The sequence below is a fragment of the Sturnus vulgaris genome, chromosome 10 (genome assembly GCF_052056855.1).
Source record: "Sturnus vulgaris isolate bStuVul1 chromosome 10, bStuVul1.hap1, whole genome shotgun sequence".
Classification (NCBI taxonomy): Eukaryota; Metazoa; Chordata; class Aves; order Passeriformes; family Sturnidae; genus Sturnus; species Sturnus vulgaris.
Window position 1 is genome coordinate 21,930,718 of NC_142252.1, and position 16,511 is coordinate 21,947,228.

The 16,511-nt window shown below is 49.0% G+C and overlaps 1 protein-coding gene across 4 annotated transcripts in view; it reads left to right on the forward strand.

Moving 5' to 3' along the window:
• The window catches only part of MECOM (MDS1 and EVI1 complex locus), a 329,136-nt gene that overhangs the window by 272,528 nt on the left and 40,097 nt on the right, over positions 1-16,511 (forward strand). For 3 of the 4 annotated variants that reach the window (XM_088171043.1, XM_014887055.2, XM_014887058.2), the window contains exon 3: positions 9,116-9,250. In XM_088171043.1, coding sequence (XP_088027169.1) covers positions 9,116-9,250 — 135 coding nt within the window. Of the gene's footprint in view, positions 1-7,319; positions 7,432-9,115; positions 9,251-16,511 lie in introns of those variants that run through there. The other variant, XM_014887059.2, reaches the window with a different exon arrangement.

The following is a 16,511-nucleotide window of genomic DNA, read 5'->3' on the forward strand; positions in this document are numbered from 1 at the left end:
CCTGAGCACAGCCAGGGTGGGGGACACGAAGGGCTCTGCCCGCCCGTGCTGGGGAGCCTGAGCCACTCACAGGGCACTATTGCCCAAACACTTAATGACTTAATCCCAGGGAGATTGCCTGAGTATGGGATAAGGAACAACTTTGGATGTTCCTCCACCAGCTGAATAAATTAACATTCCTGAATTTCAGTCCTGGATTTATCTACCAAGCATGACTTGAACCGTTGATGGGGATTTTAGTGTATTTATAGTTACCAGCCCATAACAAAAAATTCTCCCTCTCCTACCCACATGTAAATAATGTTTAACACTACTGTCAGGGTTTGGCAAGGCAGATGTTTTGGAGGCACTGTGGATCCTCAGCCTGCCTTTAGTAGGGCATCTCTCTACTTGCAGGCAAGTGCCTTGCAATAGGAGGAGGATTAATCATCGCTATTAGAGCCCTGCTTTCCCTCACAACCTTCTTTTCCCGGGGATGATGAGTTAATTCATCTGGAACAATGTTAGTTCATCAAGTTTTGTGGTTTATCTGAAAATCGAATGGCAGTAATTTCATATGGCAACTGACTTAATGCCCATTTAGTTCAGGTTTTAGACAACTCTGGTCGATGATCACAATGGGTTTAATACATAACATAGGAGGGATGAAACTGTAACATGGGTGTTTCCAGACAAGTTTTCTTCCCTGCTCTAGAGCTGGTTGTATTGGCTGTGTGCACGTGTGTTTATGTATGTAGGATGTGTATCCACTTCTTCTGAGCCTCCCCTAGAACCATCCACACATGTGACACTTAAAATAGCAAATGCAAACCTGAAAATTTTAACATGAGTGTTTGACGTTTTATTGGGTGATAAATTGCTTCTTACTCTTATAAAGTCCACAGGTGTTTATGCCCACTCTCACACGCCTAGTTAAAACTTTGGCTACAACAGGAATGCTTTGAAAATAGCCAGTCACTCTTAAAATTGATTATTAAAATAGAATTACCTGTTATGCATCACATTAATTCTTGTTGTGTAAAGTTCTGGTTTTTAACCCCTTCAGTCTGCCTTGGCCTGGCATTTTCCCTGCTTCCATATTTTCTTCTTCATCCTTTTGGCTTGTAAATTCTACTTTCAGATCATGAATAGTGCCTAAACCCAAGTGGTTCCCCAGGACTTGCTCACACACAACTTCCTTGAATGGCTCTTCACATGCTATGAGGGCTCTGGGACTGGAAGGAGTCTTCCAAATGAGACCCTCAAATTATTTGCCAAAAGAGAAGGCTTGAGGGTTAATTGAACCTTGTTGAATTCTTAAGCACATACAAAGAAAGTCTGCAAAATCCTTATATTGTGCTTCCTACCTCCAGGATATGATGCCTTCTCAGGGAGTACTTCTTAGGGATCTTCCATTTTTAGGGCAGCCTCTGCTAAAAGTTGTGTTTTCAGGCAGAGAAACAGCAGCTACATTAAGCAGGAGTTCTGGCCACCCCATATGGACCCTCTGTTGGCTTCATGGGTCCCGCTGCTCCATCTCCACATGAGCATATAATGGGAAGCAGGAGTGGGTACAAACCTGAGGGATTTATTCAGTTGTATTTCAACAAGGATGAATGAGAGAGCCATAAAAAACCCCCCAAACAGGTGCTTTTTTTGGTCCTATTGGTAGGATTTGGGTTAAGAAAGAAAAGAGTCTTCCAGGCTGCCCAGCACGTGAGGAAATGCAGAATCTGGAATTTCCCAGATTCTTCAGGATTTTGGCTTCCTTTCAAAACATGAGAAAGGTGAAGCACAGGCAAACACAGCTTCTGGGTGGACAGGAGGCCAACACCCACATCAGTCAGCCTTGCCTTGCCTTGCCCTGGCTCTCATAGGTGCTAAGACAAGCTGGCTAATGTGCATTTCTCCCCAGACTTTTACTGTAGCCAAACTCGTGCCAGACTCATCCAGCAGGAGCTGTCTCACCTGTAGGTACAGTAGCCTCAAGTGTGAAAATGGCCCTGGCTGGATTTGAGGGCTTCCAGACTCTTCTGTAATGGAAGTAATGAACACTCCAAAAGAAAACAGCAACAGCCCTCAGCATCCAGCACCACAGCACGTGCCTTGGCAGGGACAGCTAGGGAAAGGTTTGGAGGAGGAAAGTATTGCAAGGAGTGTGCTCACAGCAGGGGTGTGGACCAGCAGCACTGCATCCCGCAGCATCAAATTTGGGGTGTGCTGTGAGGGCCGTGGTTTGTTTGCAGTAAGGCAAACATCTTGTCCTGCCACAAGGAAGGGTGTCTGCAGGATTTCCTCCCCAAGACAGGAATTAAATCACTTAGGCAGCCAGATACCAGCCACTGACACATTTTTACATCTTCCTGATTGATGAAGTAGGTAAATCTGCTGCGATTTCCCTTCTCCTGGTTTGCAGTAACACCCAATATCCAAAACGTTTCAGGCTGAAAACCCAGTGGCACAACTTGATGTCTGCCAGAAAACTCCTTCCCACCAGGCAGCCCCTGCTCGAGGAGTGTGGGTACCACCAGCTGTGATGGCACCAACACCCACCCTCACCCTTGGAATGTGATGGAGACGCTGGCACACTTGGGTACAGGACACGAGGGCAGTGGTCTGCAGGGACCATCACGCCAGGATGAGAATACAGGGTTGGGGTGTCAAGCTCAGATTGGGATTTGAAGGAACATGCTATTTTAGAGCCTACATTTTAATGGGAGAGAAAAAGTAGAGCCTTTCTGCTCAGTATTTGGGTAGCGGGCTTCTGCTGGTGACAGCTGTGTGTTGTTACAGACTGTAAGAGGGGGTGCAGCACTGCTTTGTGGGAGCATGGGGATGGCTTCACCCACACCTGGAACACTGCCAGGGACACTCATGTGTCCCTACCGTGAATCCACCCTGCGTGGGCACCGTGCATACCCGGTGGATTGTGCTGTGACTGCTCAGCAGTCGGGGAGAGCAGACCAACACATGCTCTGCCTCTGTGCACAGCTGGGGCTGCGTGTGCTCCGCAGCTCCCCGAGCACAGCTCTGTCCCCACAGGCATCGTAGAGGTCCTTCAACTTTTTTATTGCCTGCACATGCACCATGTAACTTTTTTGCAAGGATACGGGGTCGTTTATTTTTTTTTCCCTGAAGGCAGTAGGTACTTTCGGGGGGGGGGATGTGTGTTTTCTGCACACCCCTCATTTCACACTGGTAAATGTTCTGCTTTGCCTGGCTATGGCAGGGGGAGGGCAGCTCTGGGGGTCCCTGACTCAGCTGGAGGTTCCGGGCTTTGCTGCCAAAAGGGGACCCCCTCCACTGGCGGGGTGAGCCCCAGAGATCCCTGGAGCCCTGAACTGCCCTGGGGAAGGGGGTGCAGGGCACAGCATTGATCCCCCTACGTCCCACAGCCAGGCTGGGGGGAGGAAACCCACCCTCCAGCAGTGCCGGCAAAGCCAGTCTGACCCGAGCAAATGAAAATAATCAAAAGTAATTAGAAGCGTGCTGGACTGCTCCTCAGAGATCTGTGCGAGAGAATAAACATGCCGGAGCCCTCCGAGCCACTGCAAAGGCCCATGTCTGAGCTGTTAGGTGCCCTGACCTTGTCCACATAAAGACGTGATTTATGAAGTGCAGGGCACAGCAGCAGGGCTTCTGTCTTCTCCAGGAGAACCAAATTACTGAGGTGGAGATTAACATGCTTTCAGTTGGGCCCATTTCCAGACCAAGGGAAATTTCTTATTTACATTTTTTTTACCTTTAATTTTCTCCCCCTCTCCCTCACTTGAAAACTGCGTTTTGGCTGGGAGGGATGAGCCAGGTAGCATGTGAGGGCAGGAGGGGCAGCAGGGACAGGGCACCGACCTGGGGGGCACTGAGATGCCCATCCCACTCCTTCATCAAGGGCTGGAAATTATTTGACTCTTCCCCCTGAAATCAGCAGCAACACTTCTTTTCTTTTTTTTTTTTTTTTTTTTTCAAGTTGATATCCACAACACGGGGTGGGAGGAATTGACATGCAGAAACTGTGTTGCCTTTCGTTCTTGTCTCCCAGGTCAGTCCTGGAGCATTAGGATATGTCAGAGAGCCCTTGTTTTCTGCATGTTTGTTTCGCTTTGGTTTTCCTTTCTCTCTCCACGTTAAACACTCCGTGTTTCAAACACTCATCACAGTGTTAGCCAGGATTGCTCAGTGTTGTGTTTAGCCACCTTGAGATATATAACATTAAACCCCTCTCAAAAAGGTGGTTGTGAAGTGGCCTGTCTGCAAACGAAGGGCTAATATCAAGCCTAATATGAACATTTACGGTATTTAAAAAATCACCAGTGACTTGTCTGATTTTCCCCCCATTGTCCTCGGCAGCGTTTGGCCCCAGGAAGCCCATTAAACGTGGACAGTGCCGTTATTTCATCTGGCTGTGGCCGAGCTGCTTTGCTTTGCTTTAATGATGTGCTGGAATGCACGATGCCCATAGGGTCTCCATTAGAAGAACTTTTACTTCTGGGACGACCATGAAGTTAAAGGCTTAAAAGAGGCATCAGTTTACAGCCTGGTGGGAATTACTAGCAGACTGGAGTACTAACTCCTGACTGCTCCACTAATAGAGCGACTTGTTTTAAATAAACAATTGCCAACGGGACCCTGTGGAAATATTTGGGCCTCTTGAAGCGCCCACCGAACCGTCAGAGGGGAGAGGGGAAAGGCGGCAAGAGATGTTTTAAAAGATTTTCGCCTGAAAGAAGAAATACATCGACGTGTGTTGATGTGTGTATCCACATCCCTTGATCGGGATGTTAGAGGTCCTGACCGGCAGCGGGGCCAGGCTTGACCCTTCACTCCTCCTAGCCGCGAACCCCTCTGGCTCGGAGGCATGAGCCTTCCTCCCCCTCTTCTTCCTCCTTCTCTGGGTTACAGCCGAACCGCTGGGAGAGCTGCATGAAGAGGAACTATTTAAAAAAAAAGGGGGGTTTCCCCCTGAAAAAGGGGAGCGGCGGCCCTGCCAGCGCTGAGGGCGCGTCCGGCCGTGTCCCGGCGGAGAGCGCCACCCAGCGGCGGCGGGCGGAGCGGTGGCCGAGCCCCGGTGCGGGCCGGGCCCGGCCCCGCTCTGCCGGTACCGGGAGCCGCTTTTGTTTATCCAGCGCCGTTTCCTCCCTTTGTGGCACGGCCGAGGGGGAGGGAAGGGAGGGAGGGAGGGGGCTCCGGCTCGCTATCGGGGGCTCTGATCAGGCCGATGGGCTCGAGCAATCAGTTTCCCAGATTACTTGTATTTAATACACAATGCATCATAAAGCAAATCCCTCATCCTGACAGGGAGAAAATAGAACAGCTCATAGCGCGAGGCGGGCCAATTTATGGCTAAATTAAAGAAAAAAAAAAAAAGAAAAAAAAAAAAGAAAAAAAGAGTGAGACAGAGAGAAAGAGGGAGGAAAAAAATAAGAAGGAAAAAAATCCCCAACAATGGGGAGCGGAGGGAGGGCAGGAACCCACGGCCCCGCACACCGGGCGGGCGCCGGTTCCCAGGCCCGGGCGCTCTGGGAATCTCCCACCGGGTTTTTTGAGGTTATTGACAAAGGATTTTTTTTCTTGTTCTTTTTTTTTTTTTTTTTTTTTTCTTTTTTTCCTGTCCTACCTACCACCACTGCGTGCAGTTTCCCCCCCCCTCCCCGTCTCTCTCCCCTCGGACAATAGCCATTATCTGAGCTAACAGGTCAATGTCACAGATAACGGGCCGCTGAGACGAATCCATCAGCATCTCCTGTCAGTCGGCTTCTCGCCCTCCCCCCGCTCTCCTTCCCCGGCCCTTCTTGGCCCCCCAGGGAAGAAAAATTCACTTTTAGTCTGAAAAATATATCTGCACTTAAAAAAAAAAAAAAAAAAAAAAAGTGGGTGGCACTTCTGGATGGTGCAATAAAAGATACAGCTCAGCCCTCTTATTTTTTTCTTTTTCCCTTGCCCTCTTCCCAAAGCACATATACGAGGATCTTGCCGTAGTGAGCCCGGGCTGTTCCAAACTTTGCGGACGTTTGCGGCGCGGTTGGATTTCGGGTCCGTTTGCGGTGCCGGGGGGGCTGCGCTGCCCTGCGGGAGGGAGCGGGCCCGGCCCCGCCGCCCCCGCCAGCAGGTAGAGCCCGGCCTCCCGCCGCTCCATTCATGGGATTCGTTACCAAAGAAATAAAGGGGGGGAAAAAAACCCAATCGTTTAGAAAGCGGCGGCAAGCGGGGCGGTGGTTCCGCGGCACCAAACGGGCTCGCCGCGAAATTGGCCGGGGGAAGGAAAAAAAGAAAACAAAAGAAAAAGAAGTTGCATTTCATTAAAAATCGTTATTAATAACCAGAGTGACGCGATGACGGGAATGATTCGGGTAACGCGGCGGGTGCGCCGGCTCCCGGAGTGCCGGGAGCAGCCGTCGGGGCGAGCGCGGAGCGGCTCCCGCTCGCCGCAGCCCCCGCTAAGGGGCGGCCGCGACGGCGCTCCGGGCTCCGGGGCAAGCGGCGGCGGCGAATAAATAGAGGCGAGCGGCGAGGGCCCGAGGCACAGCGCATCGCCGGCCCCGGGCAGGGGATGCATCCAGGGGGGGCTGGCGGGGGCTTCCCCCGAGGGCTGCCGGTGAGCCCCCGCGGCGGGGCCGCTCCTCCGCGACCTGGCGGTGACCCCCGGCCGCGGGGCCGCTGTCGCTTTAAGCGCGCCGGGAGCGCCGCCGCCGCCCCGGACGGGGGGGGCCGAGGAGAAGGGGGGGGAAAGGCGGCCGGAGCGGCCGGGGCTGCCCCGCTTTAAAGAGACAGTGCCCTAAAGGGGAGCGGCGGGAGGGCACGGCCCGACGGGGTGGGCGGGGAGGGGGGGCGGAGAGGGCCACGCCGGGCCGGGCCGGGCCGGGCGCTGCCCGGGGGTGCGGCGGGGAAGCAGCGCCGCGGGCAGGCTGCGGGCGTGGGGAGGGGGAGAGCCGCCCGCCCGTCCGCCCTCCCACGCGCACTCACTTTTCTCCCATCCCCGGCGGAGAAGTGAAAGAAGTTTGTTTTGTTGAGCGGTGCGCGGTGGGGTTTGTTGTTGTTGTTTTTCTTTTTCCTCCGTTTTTTAAAATTTTCTCCCTTTCCTTTCCCTGAAGAGGCTTGTGTGGGTTTTGGGGGGTTTGGGTTTTTTTTTCCCATTTCCTCCCTCTTCCCCGGTAACTTTTTTCGCACACACCGCCCCAAAGCCAGCCGATAAGACCAGGAGGGGCCGAAAGGGGACAGTGATGGCGAGCCGGCAGGAACCCGCCGAGCCCCGCCGCCGCTGAGCCCTCCGGGGCCGGCAGCCCCCGCCCGGGCCCCGCCGCCCCCCGCACATGGTGGAGCGCCCCGCGCCGCTCCCCGGACCCCGACGGCCGCGGCCTCCGCCCGCTTTTAACGCCGAGATGTTGCTTCCAGCCGCCTGAAGGATATTTGTCCCTCTGCCCCCTCCCTGCCCCCGCGGGCTCCCGGCGACACAAGGTAAGAGCGGCGAGCGCGGCGGCCGCGCTGCCACGGCCCCGCGGGACGGGGCCGCTTTGCCCCGTCGGTGCCGCCTCGCCGCCGGCCCCGGGGCAGACCCCAGACCCCGGGGAGTGTGGGGTGAGCCCTCCTTCCCTCCTTGGGGGTTTCTCTGAAAGGGAAAATTAAACGTCCCCTTCCCAAGAGCAGCCGGAGGTGCGGACGGCGGGGCAGCGTGCGCGCCCGCGGGGACCGAGCTCGCCCGGCGCGGCAACGGGGATCTGCGGGGTTCGGGGACCTCCGCGCTGGGGTTGACGTTTTCCACCTTGTCTTTTGGAGGTGGGGGCAGAACCGGGTGCGGCGGGGAGATGCTCGGCAGCCCCGCGGGCTGCGCGCACCCTTCACCGCACGGCCGGGCCCGATTGCTGCCCCGGTGAGCGGGGGATGAGCGGGGCAGCTCCGAGGGGACAGCGCGTCCCGCGGGGACAGCGCGTTCGGGGACAGCCGGGGCTCCGGGCACGGACTGCCGTGGGCTCCGGGTAGGGATTGCCGTGGGCTCCGGGCACGGATTGCCGTGGGCTCCGGGCACGGGCTGCCGTGGGCTCCGGGCAGGGATTGCCGTGGGCTCCGGGCAGGGATTGCCGTGGGCTCCGGGCAGGGACTTCCGTGGGCTCCCGGGACCGGGCAGCGGCAGCGCCGGCTCCGGCCGCGGCTCCATGCGCTCCCCGGCGGGGCACAGCCTCCATCGCCCTTCGCTTTTCGTTTGGGGTGTTTAAGGTTGTTTCCTTTATTTTGCTGTTAAAATCGGGTGGCTGCTGCCGGTTCCGAGGTGAAGAAGTTACAATTTAGCAGTCAGCTCCCAGGGAGGCCGTGGGAAGTTTGGGAGAGGCCGATGGTGAAGCTTGCAAATAATGATATTCAGTCCTCTGTAATGATTAGTAATTTGTCATAATACTAGAATAGAACATCGTCTTTAGCTTGTCCACGAGCAGTCTCATTATATTTGTTTATTGTCTGCATAATTGGAACCATTTATTGGTGTGTATTGAGTACTACCATGGTTTGCATGAGTGTTTACATGGTTTTTCATTTATTCTCTTTATTTTGACATAAGGAGTTCTGTTATTTGCTTCGATTAAGGGGAGGGATTTAAGTGTTGCACAGGACTGTTTGGGAAGTGTAATATTAAAACAAGATAAATAACTCTGCCCACCCAGATAAAGTTTGGTTCAGAGCAACAAATATGAAAATTCTAAATGAGTGCTGCAATCAACATAAATCCTGAAACAAAACAGAAATCTTAAATAAGCCAATCCCATCTATTTTAATATTTTTTTGTTATATTCCTATCAGAGTCCTATTTAATGAAAATAATAATTTCAGACATAGTCATTGATGAATGCATAGAAAATCAGGTGCCTCTTAAATTAATAGTGGTTCATTGCAAAAATTTAACATTTTAATCACATGTAAATATTTGTCGAGACATTTTTCAAAACATTTATTGTCTTTTTATTATTATGTATGTATTCTGACAGTTCCTTAAAAAGTCTCAGCAGGGAAACATATTTCTGAATAAACACACCATTATTATTATTATTATTATTATTATCCACTTGTTTATCTGGAAACCTGTGTTTTTTCTTTTGATTAGAATGCTCAGCCTGCAACAGAAAGATTTACTCTTTTATATTCTTCTTTTTAGATCTTGGATGAGTTTTGCAATGTGAAGTTCTGCATAGATGCCAGTCAACCAGATGTAGGAAACTGGCTGAAATATATCAAGTTTGCTGGATGCTACAATCAGCACAACCTTGTTGCATGTCAAATAAGTGATCAGGTACGTGGTGCTCACTTTCTGGATTTAATTTTTAAGGAACTTTCAGGTGTCAATGGAAAAAAAAAATAACAGCAATTCATAACAGCTTTTGGCCTGTTTGCTCTTATGGCAAAAGATAAGGTACAGCTGGAAATGCAGAATGGAATAATTTTCATTATGGGTGGTAGAAAATACAAATTTTCTATTTTCCATATTGTTGTTCAATTCATAAATAATTTTTTTTAATATCTGATAAAATTCAGGACTACTTTCTAAGGGATACAAAGCCATTATGTGCTGATTTTGAATTAGAAGCATTTTCTGGCTCCTGTTGCAGTCCACTTGGATTGCTATCGTTGAGTTGGTCGGAAGCTGTAACATGAATTTAATGGAAAGAGGGGAGGACACAAAAGTGAAAATGTTACCAGTGTACTTGCGTGTGTGGGGCTTTGGATTTGAATGCACACGTGCATGGATATTATTGTGCCTTCCCATACACTTTGCTGGAACTCGTAGTACTTATGTGCTGAATCAGGGTCTTCGGTGGTTTTCTTTTTCTTTTCATTTATTGCACTTAAATCCACTCTTTGTTGGGCTGAAACGTTATTTATCCTTGTGTGTTGGAAAAAAAGGCTGGGATAGGCAGAGGAAGAATGCAGTAAAGCAGTAAAGCATTTTGTTTTCAATTATGCTGATGAATTATTAGGTGTTTCCTAAATCAGGGTTTGCTTTTGTCTGTGGATAACACAGGCCATTATGAAATATTTTAATGGGCAAAGTTAGGCTGAGGAAGCTTTGCTTCTTTAAAGTAAAATAACTAAAACAGCAAAGCAACAACTGATTGTGAATTCTTGTTTCCAATTTAAACTTTGTTACCTGCAACGTAGTATTCAATTCATTTAATCAGTGTTTCATTTTTCACCACTTAATTAGCTGCATCAGGTGAATGCTAAAGATTATCTTTAGCTGATTTAATTGCCTTGACAGTATTGAAAGAAGAATCACAACCAGACACAAAGCTTCAATTAGAATTCATTCTTTCTAATCAAATTCCTTATGTATAGGAAATTAATGTGAGGGAGTCTGCTATTTCCAGCCCACTGCTACGTATTTCACTCATGCGAGATAGCTGATTAAAACTGGGTTAAATAACTTTCTCAGCAACTACGAGAGAAAATCTTTTTCATTTCCAACTTTTACAGTTCAGTCCTGAGCACATGTAGCATAGAACGAGCCAACAGACTGAGAGATAATTTCTTTTTTATACAGCAGCTGGTTTAACTAAAGAAACCATAAAGATTATTAGTAAAAGCAAGTTATGTTTTCCAAGCTGAAATATGCTTTGTGCTGAAAAACGATAAATTCTCTCCATGCTGCGCATTTATGTAACAGTGATAGGAAAAGGAAACTATGTAGATTAATTGAAAAAGCAAATTCAAGTATTTCACATTGAGCAGGAGCTGGTGTAGGTAGGAAAGATCAGAAGTGAAATCACATGCATTGGTCCAAGCAACTCATTATCTTTGGGTCGGGGTTGGGGATGCAGCTGAAAGTGCAGGCAAGGCTGAACCATCAGCATCTCCTCTGAATTCACACACGCACCCGCGCTTTGACGTTTTTGGAAGGAAAGTTATGGCGCTTTTAACTTTCTCTTTTTTTAGTGTTTACATTTCTGACATTTGGTAATGGTGGCTGTACTGCTGCCAATAATTCCCTTCATTCACTGGAGACTTGTTATTTATTTTGCACAGTATCGTGCTGTTCATAATTCCATATTTTTATAGCGCTTTGTTGCTGAGATTTGCAAATTAAGATTTGGTTGTCTTTCAAGTAGCATGTTGTGATCTGGGTGCTGTCAGCAAGAGATTGTTGTTCATTTGGCCCTCTGGAAACGCTGCACATTTACCCACAAAATCGTCCGCGTACTCCAACGTTTTATGACCAGAGCCTAAAAAGTTAATGCTAAAAATGTGCTCTCGAATCTTAAAGCAAGAAAGTCTTTCTAACAGCTCCTCCTTCTGCTTTCTTCTGGCACAAGCTCACCAGAGGTAATATAAAATATAATGGGAAGGCAAACTGGGAAATGGACGTTACATGGCCAAACGTGTGCGTGTACAAGGAGTGACAAATGCAAGTCAGGGCTGAGTGTGCACATATAGACTGTGTGGGGCTACCTGGGGTCACTCAGCCTCGGTAGCTCCTGGGGGAAAAAAAAAGGGAAAAAAAAGGAAAAATAAGGGAATAAAAAGAGAAAATAAAAATAAGATGAAGCTGAGGATGTGTATCAGTTGTTGTAGCTAGAGCTGGAGGGCAGAGACGATGCAGCCCAGCTGGTACAGGAGACCCCAGCTCAGCTGGAGCCACAGCCAGTGCTGGGTGCAGGTGTGTGGGGACACCCCAGTTCTTCTTGCATCCCCCAGGGACACAAAGCACCTCAGCAGCCCTGGTTGCACGGGGAGCATCCCCAGTGCTGAGATGCCACTCTCTCCTGAGCCACAGACACTCGATCAGCAGTAATTGTTCACCTCTAATTGCTTCAACTCATCTGTTAAATTCACAAGCAAACATTGGGCTGTACCTGAGAAGGTAAAAGATCCTGCCAGCGCTCCCAGCCTCATGCTGCCCACAAGTTTATACTACTAAATTCAAGCTTGACTGACAGACAGGTATGGTTCCCAGACTGCTTGAGGCAGGATTGAGATGAACTCAGGGCGGTGTGTAATCTGGCTGTTCTGCTGTGTTCTACCTGCTGTATTTAACAAAAAGAGAGAAAGAAAAACATTTTTTGTCATTTTCTCTCTTAGAGTTTTTTCAGAGACATACCACCCCACCCCCTGACTCACGGCTGAGGTTAGGTTTCATCACTTAGGATCAACTTTACAAAAGGCCTGGGCTTTTTCTTATGACTTTATAAATGAGCTTTGCTGAGATGAACAGCTTGATAATGGTGGGATGCAGTCAAAACATGCACACTGGATGCAACTCATGTTTCATTTGATTGCAGCTGGAGTAGGGCTTAAAAGCTGCATTTCTTTTACTTTTTTTTTTATTTCAAATGAGGTCGATCTAGGATTTCTTTTTGCTGTCTTACTATTATCTCCTGTCATACCCAATCTAACATGAACATATGTAATTTTAGGTGTATATCAAACATGAAATTCCACAAACCGGGCGCTCACATTTTTTCTTTTCCCCAAAGAGACTACAGTGTGTGCAGAGCTGCAGATAGTCTTGTCACTGTTCTTGTCTTGGAATGTGTTTTTTTTCAGCTCAGAGTCAGTTTAGGATTCTAGAGCAGTTTCTGCTAACTTGGACGACTCCTCTCTGTTATCGTTAAATATCTATTAGTTCATCTTTTTAATGACTGCAGAATGACTGGTCTATTAGGCTTTCTGGCAGTGCTGTCAGCCCAGCAAAAGCATTATTTTTAAAGATGTCTGTTAATGAAAGTGCAGTTGCAAATCAAGCAGTGGCATGGCAGGGGCTGTCGCACATTCCAGACTGAGATCACGGTCACCTTCAAACTACAAATTTTTTTTTAAAAACTTTTTTATTTTTTAGAAAGTTTGTTGGTAGCTGTTGAAGTTAAAAACCCTGGATATTGTTTTTATCTTGCTTATTACTTGCAGAGTTCTGACAGTGATGCAGCCACATAGTGCTGTGAAGCTGCCCTGAGCTTCCGGGTCTCTTTCCCCACAGCAAAGCAGCTCCTGCAGAGTCCCCTTGGTTGATCCATGGAAAACTCAGAGTGGCTCAAGATCACTTTACTGAGGTTTTAGATTGCTGTGCGTGCTGAAATAGGTTTTTGGTGGGTTTTTGTGTGTGTTTTGTTTCCTTGCCTTATACTCAAGTACGTGCCACTGCAAAGGGAGCAAAACCAGTAGTATCACACCCTTAACAATGTGCCCAATGTCAGTGATATAAACTTACAGGAGTGAACCTACTGCTGTAGGTTCCACCAGATCTGATCCCACCTTACACGTTTTACAAACTTTTTTAATCTGCAGGCACAGCTTCATGTTTCAGGTTTTATGGCCGTGGCCCCCCGCCCGTGGCGGGCAGGGGCTCCTTGCACAGCCACCTGCAAAAGTTGTGTATTTAAGGAATAGTTTTGAGGCTTTGTTGTCAGAGAGTGAAATTAAGGTTTTGGCTGTTGTGGGTCAGGAGGGCACACACACGCTGAGCTCGTACAGGGCCCTATTCTGCCATGAGTCTTCCTATGAGTTGTTGGTTATTAAGCAAATAAAGCTTAATCCAGCTCCCACTGAAAATCTGTCTCCAGTGGAGCAGGGATGTTTTAGCTTGGGGCTGGTGGAATGAAGTGGTGATTTTCCACTTGCTGCAGTTAGGGCTGAGGCTGTGGGTGACATTCCTGCCTGGGCTTTATGACTGCCTGTGTTATCTGGAATTTGATGCACTCGTGGTGTTACCACTCTAAGCATTGGACTGTCCTGATGTGACCCAAAATAAACTGTTTAGAACCAGACCTAGCAACTTGTTGCCATTTCTCCAAAGTGATGAGGTTTTCTTGATGATTCATGTTTCATAAAAGCGATAAGGGACTTTTTTGTGATGAGGGCTGTCAAATCTTACTCATCTGCTCTTTAAAGTGTAGAGAATTACGGGCAAGCATGGAGCCAGGACAAGACTGCACCTTGCTTGATATTGGTGTGGTTCATTAGTGGAGGTTCATGGGTGTTAGAGGACAACTGATTGGTTAGATCAGCTCAGGAGAATAGCTGGGTGACAGAAGTTGGGGTCTGGTGTCCGTGGTTTGTGACCCCCAAGGAAGAGGTTCTGCAGGACCAGAGCAGCTTGGATGAACCAAGGTTTTCACAGAAGCTAAAATTCACCAACAGTGGAAGAAGACCTGAGTGGTAGTGGGTAGGGAGGTGGGCTGCAGCCCCTCAAGATACCAAAAAGGGTGCCCTGCAGAGAGGTATCCTGCAGTTCCCTTCTTGTTTTGAGGAGCAGGAGGCACCTTTTCCCTCACAAGGTGGAAAAATGGAGATTCCTGGAGCATCCTTCCTCCAGTCCTTCCTGCATAGAGATTTTGAGGCATTTTGGAAATGAAGAAGGGAAGGATTCACAGCCTTGGTGCTGAGGCACTATGGTGCTCCCCTGCCCTTTCTGCAGTGGAAAGGGAGGGTCCTTTCTCTCCACTGGGCTCCCACTTGTGCCCCTCCAGCCCCTTGCATGCAGACACTTACTGAGTTTCACCTCTGGATTTTTGCTGAAGTTTTCTTTGGGCCCAGTACAGCTCTCAGGCAGGACTCCTTTACCTTAGCCCTTGAAAAAACTCCAGTTTGTTTCAATTTATCATTTGCCTGAGTATAGCAAAAAGAATCTGTCTCAGGTTTCATCATACAGCTCTCCAGCTGCACAAGGTGTTCATCACGGGAGCTAGAATTGAAGCTGAACTATTTTGGACCTTTTTCTTTCTTGTTTTTTCCCTTCAAACTCTTAATTACAGCTTGCTGTGAAGTTGTGTGTCTATTTGTCCTTGTCATTTATCTGGCGGGCTTAATTCCTGATTTTGATGGAGCTCCTTGGACGTAACACTGATTAGTAGTTTTGGACATTTAGTTTGTTTTACTTTTCAAGCAAGTTCCACTCTTGCTCCGAAGCAGTGTGGAGGTGGGTGCCAGTTGGCAGGATGTGTGCTGCCTCTTGGGGCATGTGTCCCAAAGGAGCTGGGAGATGGAGCTGCCTTACTTGGGGTGGCTGTACCCACTCATGGAATGTGGTCCAGTGAGTGCTGGATGTGGGTGCTGGTGGGGCTCACCAGGGAGCCATCCACTTTTGGGGTCTTCTGTTCCATCCATCCCACCATCCCAAGAAGAGTGGATCCTCCTGTTTGCACCAGTGTGGGGCAGGGCAGGATCCCTGCAGTGGGAGCTGGGAGTTCAGCACGTGGCCTGGGGGTTAAAGGACAAACTGCATCGACTTGGAGCAGCATCTCTAGCCTGCCCTAAAATCTGAATTTCCCAGGCAGTTCTGGGGCACGTGCAATGTTTTCCAAAGCTTTAGGCAGGAATAAAGGGTTTAGTTGGATGCACCAGAGCACGGCTCCTCTTTAGGGCACGACAAATGTGTGCATGGCAGTTCCTGCTTTCGCTTGCACTCAGCCACTGAGTTGTTGCTTTTCTCCCCAAAACCTTAACTTCAATTAACCCCTCCTGGTTCTGGGGGATGCTGATGGGAGCAGAGGGGGGTCCAGGCAGGGCGGTGTGGGGCTGGCAGGGGCAGGGGGATGGCTGGGGTGCTTCAAAGCACACGGGCTCAGCGGCCGAGCGCGGCCCCAGCCGAGCTCGCGGGGAGCGCGTTTCGCTATTATTTCAATTATTACAACTTCCTGAATAGGTCGAAGGTCGTTCATAATTCACGCTTCTGTCATCTTTACACATGCCAAATGCAGTCTATTAAGCATAAATAAAATTTCAAGTGCCTGACCAGGAAAAGTAAACTGGGATTCATAACAATGAGGCCTTATTCATCCATTTAAAAGTGAATTGTGTGTGTTCCTTTTTTTGCCCCCCTCCCCTTTCCCTTTATGGCTTTGGGAGCTTTTATTTCTGCTCGGTAGCACAGATCTCTGACCTGCAGTGTGGGCAGGCACAGAGCACTGATGAGCCAGGCCTCCCCCAGCTTCTCCCCACCTTGGACCCCCTGAACTTTGAAAGTGTTTCCAGACCTGAATCCGATTTTGCTCTTCCTACATAAACTGTAGTCACACACCGTTGATCCCAGGGCATGTGAAATGCGCATCTGGACTTTGCTTTTATTTTTTTTTCCCCCCCCGTCCTCTGGGTGTTCCTCTCCTGTGCAGAAGCTCTTCCTATACTTGTTCTCAAGTAGGCTAGTGCAGGTTAACCCAAAAAAGTTGGTTAATGGAGCAGGCTCAGTCAGCTGGAGAAATGATAGCCGGAAAATTGAAACCTTTCATTAATTACAGTAGAGTCAGGACTGTGCGCCAGAAATCTTCCAGCTTTGCAATTGAAAAATCCACTTATTTTATGACAGCATTTCCTAATACAAAAAATACTGCCCGTGGTAGAGGTGCTGTTCTTAGAAAACACAGACAGCCCAAGGGGTACCTGTGGAGCTGGGGGGGAATTTGTGAGGTTCCCCATCTGGGAGTTGCAGGACCCCCCTTGCCCTCCCACCTGCCCTCAGTCATCTGCTGCTGCCTCAAAATTTGGGCAGTGTGGTTCATTTCAACAGTTGGCTTCTCACTTTTTCCCAGACAGGGTAATTCCAGGAGGTTTTAGGTGGGAAGAGT